This window comes from Phoxinus phoxinus (genome assembly GCF_949152265.1).
Source record: "Phoxinus phoxinus genome assembly, chromosome: 19".
NCBI classification, from domain to species: Eukaryota; Metazoa; Chordata; class Actinopteri; order Cypriniformes; family Leuciscidae; genus Phoxinus; species Phoxinus phoxinus.
In genome coordinates this window covers 33,013,040-33,023,254 of record NC_136894.1, presented here as the reverse complement: position 1 = coordinate 33,023,254, position 10,215 = coordinate 33,013,040, and the positions used below count along the sequence as shown (strand labels likewise).

General features: G+C 43.8%; 1 protein-coding gene across 1 annotated transcript; it reads right to left on the bottom strand.

Annotated features, from left to right (window-relative positions):
* Positions 1–5,732: 5,732 nt before the first annotated feature.
* fabp10b (fatty acid binding protein 10b, liver basic) lies at positions 5,733–7,995 on the bottom strand. Its single transcript, XM_079591398.1, has 4 exons — positions 7,437–7,995; positions 7,159–7,331; positions 6,648–6,737; positions 5,733–6,167 (listed from the first exon to the last, which is right to left on the bottom strand). The coding sequence occupies exons 1-4, from the start codon at positions 7,501–7,503 to the stop codon at positions 6,117–6,119; spliced, it is 381 nt and encodes a 126-aa protein (XP_079447524.1). The 5' UTR covers positions 7,504–7,995; the 3' UTR covers positions 5,733–6,116.
* Between the last annotated feature and the right edge of the window lie 2,220 nt (positions 7,996–10,215).

The window sequence follows — 10,215 nt, the reverse complement described above, 5'->3', positions numbered from 1 at the left end:
ACTCCAGTACTGCACCCCTATAGACACACTCCAGTACTGCACCCCTATAGACACACTCCAGTACTGCACCCCTATAGACACACTCCAGTACTGCATCCCTATCATAAACAGTATATAAAATGGACGTAGCGACCATAGATAAAGGCTAGAAGTCTTACGGCGGAGTAGGGGCGGAGCCAGACGATGTAAACAATCGGGGCTTAGCCCAAACCTATGGTGCCTTCACGTGCTGTGGAAAAGATGATATTTTCCACTTGTGAACTGGTATTTACCAGTGTGTTGTGTTCAAGTGCTTTTATGATATTTTCCACTTGTGAACTGGTATTAACATCTGCTCTGGGTAGGTAACACCAAACATAACTTTATTTTTAAAACTGACACTGAGTGTTAACGCATTATATTACAATTGTTAATGACACAACATTGTATAGGCTACAAAAACAATCCGCTAACAGTAGCAAAAAACGTTTAGTTGTGTACAATGCTTACCATTCACAACGCTTGCGTCGCTCTCCGCCATGTTGAAAAGGTCAAAGGTTATCTCATCTCGGCAACTCGTGCATCAAAATATTCTACGAGTTGCCCAGTGGAAAATACCACATGAGGGGGTGTTCATGCGCATTTTCCACGTCGGCTTTTGGTATTTACCATAATTACCATAGCACGTGAAGGCACCACTAGTCCGGGGGCATACTCCCCAGGGGAGATTTTTTCCCATTTACGTCAGCTAAATGCACTATTTTTCAGGCTGTTTGAGATAATAGAATGCCTAAAAATCTATGCACTATCTGGGAAAATGATGATAGTTAGGCCTACTCAAAAAAAAAAAAAAAAACTGGACGTGCGAATGAGGTAAATTCGCCGCGCCACGCTAAGTAAATGCCTCATTCGTGCCGCAGGACCTCCAGATGCGCGTAAATGCTTCTGCACATTGACTTAAACATTGAAATCACTCGCGCCAGACGCTCTATTCGCGTTTGGTGTGAACGCAGCACACACTCGTCCGCGGCTCGTCCGACGCTGCTTCTGAATCTCTCTCCGGCCGGTGAGGTTTACTGTTAGTGTTCCATATAAAAAACTTTATGTCCATATTAACTTCAGCCGTTAGCCAGTAAGCTCGCTACGACGCCGGTGAAGATTCGGGGCTTTTGACAAAACATTCGGGGCTTAAGCCCCCTTAGCCCAACCCTAGCGCCGCCCCTGCGGCGGAGTCTCGAACGGCATCACCCGGTGGCCATCTTGTCACAGGCAAGCGTTCTGTAAGGTGATGATCTGCACAAACACACATACTCTTATCTCGCTGAAATCTGGACGGAATTACAAAGTGTTTGGTTCCTTACTAACGTTATTAACATGGCTATAATTCTGGATGCTTGAACATGTTGAAATATATAATATTATGATTATTCATAAGTATGCAGTGTCATAACTACATCTCTGACGTTTATAACAAACCAACCCGTTTGAAAATCGGTAGAAAATTGAGCAAGTTATGGTTATTTAAAAAGTACATGCACCATTAAAACACAATGTTACGAGTGAGCGAGCTGACTGTGACAAGATGGCCGCCGTGTGCCGTGCAGACGTGGACCTCCATTGGCCTGCAGCGCGAACGAGACATCTAGCCTTTATTATATCTATGGTAGCGACCCCATAGGTTTCAACCAAGCGGCCACCTCCCTGTCTCTCTCTTGAAACCAACACGGAAGTGAATTAAACGGCAGTTCATCGACTGGCCGCTCGAGGCTGGCTGCAGAAGCGAGTCAAATCTGTATCTCCGCCATGTTAAAATGCACACGTTTACAGCCTGGTTCTCTCTGTGGCTTTGGTCTATACAGCTAATTTTGCCCTTCATAACAACTGTGAGGGGGGTGCATTTTTTTATAACTCACCCGTTTAGTTGATTAATATTTGAAGTTCCGCAAAATTAAGGGTGTGTCCACTTTTGAGTGACAGGCGGATTCCCAATGATGTAAATGCTAGCCGGTTAGCCGTCACTTCACCTCAGCAAATTCCAGCCGCTGAACGCTGAACTATCCATCTCTGCCGTGTTTGTTCTTTTCTTCGGGATTATTTCATATAATTTAATACACCCATTACTTTGCCCACGCCTTTGTATCCCGCCGTTGTCGTCGAGTGTCGTTCGAGAGAACAGCCAGCGCTGTATTCCAGTCGTTCTCCTCGGTGAACATGCACTGATGGATGTCTGACAATTTCGTTGCTTTTTGGAGTTTTCAGATTTAAAAGCGTCTATATATAAAGGCTACACTCGTCCTGCGGTGCCGTTGCTCTGGGACAGATTATAACATGCTTATGTTCCGTCAGATGAAATCCTGCAGGGGTCTGTGTTTCTCCGTCCATGCAATAAATGCACATCCTTGAATGAGCGCGGATCTCTAGCGCATTTACTTGAACTTCATAGGTAATATATCTATGTTTTGACCCATTTGAGAATTGAGATGCGGCCAAAATCAGAATTTAAAATGGACTGGATAATAAAGCTCTCTACGAACTTGACGAGCGATGCCGCGCTGACGGAAGTGTATGCACATAATCACGGTCACACACACTCTCAGAGTAATATTGTAAAGTTACTGCATAATACATTTTCAAATAAGCCTGGCTATCTGAAACCACGGCCACCTAGCGCGACGTTATGGAGTTCGCGCAGGGTTGGGAGCTAATGCTATATGCTACTCACAGTACCAAATCTGAGACTGCACGGGACTCGCGAAATATTATAATAGTTAAAACACATAGCTACAAGTGAGACATGTGTTTTAACTATTATAATATTTCGAAGGGCAAAAACAGGACCTTTTAATTGGCATTCTGATTTTAATCATCAACTGTCACTTTAGCGCGAGTCCCGTGCAGTCTCAGATTTGGTACTGTGAGTAGCATATAGCATTAGCTCCCAACCCTGCGCGAACTCCATAACGTCGCGCTAGGTGGGCGTGGTTTCAGATAGCCCGGCTCCTCAGCTCCGCCTCTTTGCCCATATTCTGTTATCCGGGAGTGACGAGCGGTGACGCGAGGCCAAGATGGCGATGGCCGGCTCCGCCCACTTTAGGCTTCAAAAATGCTCTTCAGAAACCTACGGGTGACGTCACGGACACTACGTCCATATTTTTTTACAGTCTATGGTTTCAACCATAGACAATAAAAGGAATGGACACAGCGTCCCCATAGATTTCAACTGAGAAAAGTGAAGCCCATTAGAAGCATCACTTCCTGATCGCCAGGCGAACTGCGCCGGCTCAAACTGAGCTTGGTGACGTAGATGTGACGTGAGTCTGACAGCTGTCAGTCTTCTAGTCGCTGTGCCGAGAGAAATCTGAATCATTCCGTTCCGAATCTCGCAGAGACGGAAAGCGTGAGCATTAGCTGTCCATGAGCTAGCAGCGAGAGCAACTTTATCACTCTCTATGGGCTTCTCCCTTCACTTTATGCCTCCACGTCCCCCCGATCGCCCGTGAGCTTCTCCGTCGGTCAACACGGTAATCTCTCGACTGTGCGACAGAGTCGCGTGATTATTCCGCAATCGATAGCCTATTTTATTTACTACACCCAGTACTGCACCCCTATAGACCCACTCCAGTACTGCGCCCCTATAGACACACTCCAGTACTGCACCCCTATAGACCCATTCCAGTACTGCACCCCTATAGACACACTCCAGTACTGCACCCCTATAGACCCACTCCAGTACTGCACCCCTATAGACCCACTCCAGTACTGCACCCCTATAGACCCATTCCAGTACTGCACCCCTATAGACACACTCCAGTACTGCACCCCTATAGACCCACTCCAGTACTGCACCCCTATAGACACACTCCAGTACTGCACCCCTATAGACCCACTCCAGTACTGCACCCCTATAGACCCACTCCAGTAATGCACCCCTATAGACACACTCCAGTACTGCGCCCCTATAGACCCACTCCAGTACTGCACCCCTATAGACCCACTCCAGTACTGCACCCCTATAGACCCATTCCAGTACTGCACCCCTATAGACACACTCCAGTACTGCACCCCTATAGACCCACTCCAGTACTGCACCCCTATAGACACACTCCAGTACTGCACCCCTATAGACCCACTCCAGTACTGCACCCCTATAGACCCACTCCAGTAATGCACCCCTATAGACACACTCCAGTACTGCACCCCTATAGACCCACTCCAGTACTGCACCCCTATAGACCCACTCCAGTACTGCACCCCTATAGACCCACTCCAGTACTGCACCCCTATAGACCCACTCCAGTACTGCACCCCTATAGACACACTCCAGTACTGCACCCCTATAGACACACTCCAGTACTGCACCCCTATAGACCCACTCCAGTACTGCACCTCTATAGACCCATTCCAGTACTGCACCCCTATATACCCACTCCAGTACTGCACCCCTATAGACCCACTCCAGTACTGCACCCCTATAGACACACCCCAGTACTGCACCCCTATAGACCCACTCCAGTACTGCACCTCTATAGACCCATTCCAGTACTGCACCCCTATAGACCCACTCCAGTACTGCACCCCTATAGACACACTCCAGTACTGCACCCCTATAGACACACTCCAGTACTGCACCTCTATAGACCCATTCCAGTACTGCACCCCTATATACCCACTCCAGTACTGCACCCCTATAGACCCACTCCAGTACTGCACCCCTATAGACACACCCCAGTACTGCACCCCTATAGACCCACTCCAGTACTGCACCTCTATAGACCCATTCCAGTACTGCACCCCTATAGACCCACTCCAGTACTACACCCCTATAGACCCACTCCAGTACTGCACCCCTATAGACCCACTCCAGTACTGCACCCCTATAGACCCACTCCAGTACTGCACCCCTATAGACCCACTCCAGTACTGCACCCCTATAGACACACCCCAGTACTGCACCCCTATAGACCCACTCCAGTACTGCACCCCTATAGACCCACTCCAGTACTGCACCCCTATAGACCCACTCCAGTACTGCACCCCTATAGACCCACTCCAGTACTGCACCCCTATAGACACACCCCAGTACTGCACCCCTATAGACCCACTCCAGTACTGCACCCCTATAGACACACTTCAGTACTGCACCCCTATAGACCCACTCCAGTACTGCACCCCTATAGACACACTTCAGTACTGCACCCCTATAGACACACTTCAGTACTGCACCCCTATAATTGACATCAAGCCGTTGAATTAATCAATCGGGTGTGCATTATTTTTCGAATAATTCAACGACCCGGATTATTACACATAAATACTACAGTTACCACATCTCGAAACATTGTTCAGATGATGTATTTCAAGACGTTTGTCAAGTTTTTCGTCATTAAAACGCTCTTGTATAGACTAATTACTTACGCATCTAATCCATGCCTCCGTTGCTAATTCCAAAACGTCATTTTAGAGTTAGCGGAGGTTTGAGCCGCTGATAGCAGAGTAATGCTGGACACACAGATTTAAACACCGCTGTGAACACAGAACGCGATGAACACGTGTGCATGATCAGTCATAGGCCTAAGTATCAAATTACATTCATAACCGGCCTTACAGAAAGTGTGTCCCCGGCTTTATGCAGTTATTAGAGAGAGAGAGAGAGAGAGAGAGAGAGAGAGAGAGAGAGAGAGAGAGAGAGAGAGAGAGAGAGAGAGAGAGAGAGCAATAAATGTTGCAATAATGAGACAGAAAAGCATGTGCGTCAATATTATTATTTATTGATTCAATTTGTTTTAATTAATTAATTAAATTTTTTTTTTCTATTATTGACAAAGCCCTTTTAACAATAATTATTTGATTGTTATATTATCTGCAATAATTATTAATTTAATAGATGGGACTATATACTTTATTTATTAAAATTAAACTGCATGTTTCCATTGATTGTGAAGTTAGACATTGAAAATTGCAGATCAAGCGCATGGGGCTGCATGGTTTTTCTTTTTATGAATTGTACCCTATTTTCCGTTATTACAGTGAACTATCAATAGAACAATTTAAATAATAATTTTCTCAAAACAGACAGTAAAAAGGTTGTAAAAACTGTGGAAAGTGTAGAATCCAGTAGTGAAGTTCATCCGGTTGGGTTAGACGCGGCGGCTTCTGCGGACGAGAGTCGCACTTCCAGCGGTGAGTGTCTGAGAGAGAGAGAGAGAGAGAGAGAGAGAGAGAGAGAGAGAGAGAGAGAGAGAGAGAGAGAGAGAGGAGAGAGAGAGAGAGAGAGAGAGAGAGAGAGAGAGAGGGAGAGAGGGAGAGAGGGAGAGAGGGAGGGAGAGAGGGAGGGAGAGAGAGAGAGAGAGAGAGAGAGAGAGAGAGAGAGAGAGAGAGAGAGAGAGAGAGGGAGAGAGAGAGAGAGAGAGAGAGAGAGAGAGAGAGAGAGGGAGAGAGGGAGAGAGGGAGAGAGGGAGGGAGAGAGGGAGGGAGAGAGAGAGAGAGAGAGAGAGAGAGGGAGAGAGGGAGGGAGGGAGGGAGGGAGAGAGGGAGGGAGGGAGAGAGGGAGAGAGAGAGGGAGGGAGAGAGGGAGGGAGAGAGAGAGAGAGAGAGAGAGAGAGAGAGAGAGAGAGAGAGATTACACCAACCCTGTGCTGGAATACAGGAGAACATGATTCTCTTCTGACCTCGATCATCTCCTCGCCCTGGATCTCTCTCACGTGGGTGAATTTATCCGATTCAATCACGATCTTTCCATCGATGAGTCGAGCTGTTGCCTGAAACCACAGAACAACTCATCTAATCTGATGAGGTGCTTGATATGACTGCAAATATATGAACACACACAGTGTCTGTATTATATCTGTGCAAACACACACACACACACACACACACACACACAGGTGTGACGCAGGCCAGTTGTTGCCAAGTAACCACAGTCAGCAGTTCTACAGACTAATTAACTACGTTCTCTTCCAATTACTGTTTGCTTAAATAAAACATTTCTCGACATTAAAGTCACTTTATCAAACAGCGATCACAACATCAGTCTATGTGGGATCAACCGAGGATGATTTATCAGTTTCAGCACAAAATACATTCGCATGAATTAATTTCACACTCGGACACAAACACGTTTACATTCTCCGTGTCAGGAAGAACGGCTTGATTTCAGACATGAATGAAGAGTTTGATGACCTTGATCTTCTTGCCGTCCGGGGTGTTGAACTCGCTCTCGGTGCCGATGCTGAAGCTGTTGGTGTGGCTCCTGAGGGCCGTCTGCACACAGATGCTGAACTCATCTCCGTTCTGCTCAATCGTTGTCAGAGGTTTCACTTCTTTCATCATTTTAATGTAAATCTCTGGAGCCGCTGCACTCATGAAAACACTTTCATTACATATGAACAACAACTTTAGAAACGTTCAAATAAATAAAAAAACAGGAGACTGACACATTAATTACGGGTTATACTCACATATGGCCCTGAGAAACGCCTCTGGGTTCTCCTGTTCACACAGTTTCCAGCTTCCACTGAAGTCCATGACTGCTTTCTTCGACTGTAGATCTGATTCTGATGATCATGTGTGAGTCTGTTTGTGATGCTTTCCTTAATTATGTCTCAGGAGCTTCATGTTTGAGTCTCAAATGAGTCTCTCTGGGCTTTACATGCACATTAAAGATCAAACATGAAATCATGAAATAAAGCATATATGTCCAGAAACTCCAGTAAAACACACGTCCATCCATATTCCTCAAAGCCAAAGTCGATGTCAGTCTGTTACATTTAATTAAAATAAAGTTTGGGGTCTGTAAGATGTTTACTGTTTGTGAAAGAGTCTCTTCTGCTCACCAAGACTGCATTTATTTGATCAAAAATACAGTAAAAACAGTGAAATATTATTCCAATGTAAATCATCAGTTTTCTATGTGAATATATAGTCTAGTGTAATTTATTCCGGTGATCAAAGCTGAATTTTCAGCATCATTACTCCAGTCTTCAGTGTCACATGATCCTTCAGAAATCATTCTGATTTATATGATGTATGATGCTGAAGAAACTTTTATGATTATTATCAATGTTGAAAACAGTTGTGCTGCTTCAGATTTCAGTGGAAACTGATATAAATTTAATTTTTCAAAATTCTTTGATAAATAGAACGTTTAAAAGAACAACTTTTCTTTTAAATAAAAATAAATTTTCACATGATAAATGTCTTTACTGTCACTTTTGATCAATTTATATTTATCCTTGATGAAAGTATTGATTTTTCAAAAAAAGAAGAAGCTTTTGAACAGTAAATAAACGAAGACAATGACAACAGACGAGTCAGACTGAAGTCTCAGTATAAAGGCTGTTGTTACTAAACGTGTGGCGTGTGATAGACAAAACATGTTTGGATTCTTTTCAAAACAGGTAAAGAATGTTATGAGGCGAAGTGAATAAATCTTTCAGATTAAGATAATCAAAAGCAAACAAATGAGCATCATGTGACTCTTCATAGAGATTTTCATTCATTGAAGCTTCAAATGTTCTTTGTAGAAACTCTCTTAAATTTGAGCGTCTTCTGCTCACTCCAGGTGCATTATGGGATGCTTTTGAACGCTAGTGAAGAAGGAACACGTCATGCTCTAGAAGCTACTTGTACATCTGCTAAAAAAAGTCAAAATCTATTATTTCATAAATTCGGATGCAAGTTATATTTGTCTACAAAACTTGACTTCAGAATGTTTTAAGAGCAAAAGCCCTAACCCTAACAAACAAACAGCTGCCTTCCTTCTCTTCATAACCATTCTCTTCTTAACTATAACCGTAACCATAACCATCACCATAACCATAACCGTAACCATAACCGTAACTGTAACCATAACCGTAATCATAACTGTAACCATAACTGTAACCATAACTGTAACCCTAATGTAACCATAACCGTAACCCTAATGTAACCATAACCGTAACTGTAACCCTAACCATAACCGTAACCATAAACCTAACCGTAACAGTAACCATAACCGTAACCGCAACCGCAACCATAACCGTAACCATAACTGTAACCATAACTGTAACCCTAATGTAACCCTAACCCTAACCATAACTGTAACCATAACTGTAACCCTAATGTAACCATAACCGTAACCCTAATGTAACCATAACCGTAACCCTAATGTAACCATAACCGTAACTGTAACCCAAACCATAACCGTAACCGTAACCATAACCATAACTGTAACCATAACAGTAACCATAAACCTAACCGTAACCATAACCATAACCATAACCATAACCATAACCATAACCATAACCGTAACTGTAACCATAACCATAACCGTAACCGTAACCGTAACCTTGACTTCAGAATGTTTTAAGAGCAAAAGCCCTAACCCTAACAAACAAACAGCTGCCTTCCTTCTCTTCATAACCATTCTCTTCTTAACTATAACCGTAACCATAACCATCACCATAACCATAACCATAACCGTAACCATAACCGTAACCATAACCGTAATCATAACTGTAACCATAACTGTAACCCTAATGTAACCATAACCGTAACCCTAATGTAACCATAACCGTAACTGTAACCCTAACCATAACCGTAACCATAAACCTAACCGTAACAGTAACCATAACCGTAACCGCAACCATAACCATAACCGTAACCATAACTGTAACCATAACTGTAACCCTAATGTAACCATAACCGTAACCCTAATGTAACCATAACCGTAACCCTAATGTAACCATAACCGTAACTGTAACCCAAACCATAACCGTAACCATAACCATAACTGTAACCATAACAGTAACCATAAACCTAACCGTAACCATAACCATAACCATAACCGTAACTGTAACCATAACCATAACCGTAACCGTAACCGTAACCATAAACCTAACCGTAACCATAACCATAACCGTAACCATAACTGTAACCATAACTGTAACCATAACTGTAACCATAACTGTAACCCTAATGTAACCATAACCGTAACCCTAATGTAACCATAACCGTAACTGTAACCCTAACCATAACCGTAACCATAAACCTAACCGTAACAGTAACCATAATCGTAACCCTAATGTAACCATAACCGTAACCATAACCATAACAGTACCCGTAACCACAACCCTAACCGTAACCATAACCGTAACCATAACAGTAACCGTAACCGCAACCCTAACCATAACCGTAACCCTAATGTAACCATAACCGTAACTCTAACCGTAACCATAACCCGCTGTCCTGCAGAGTTCA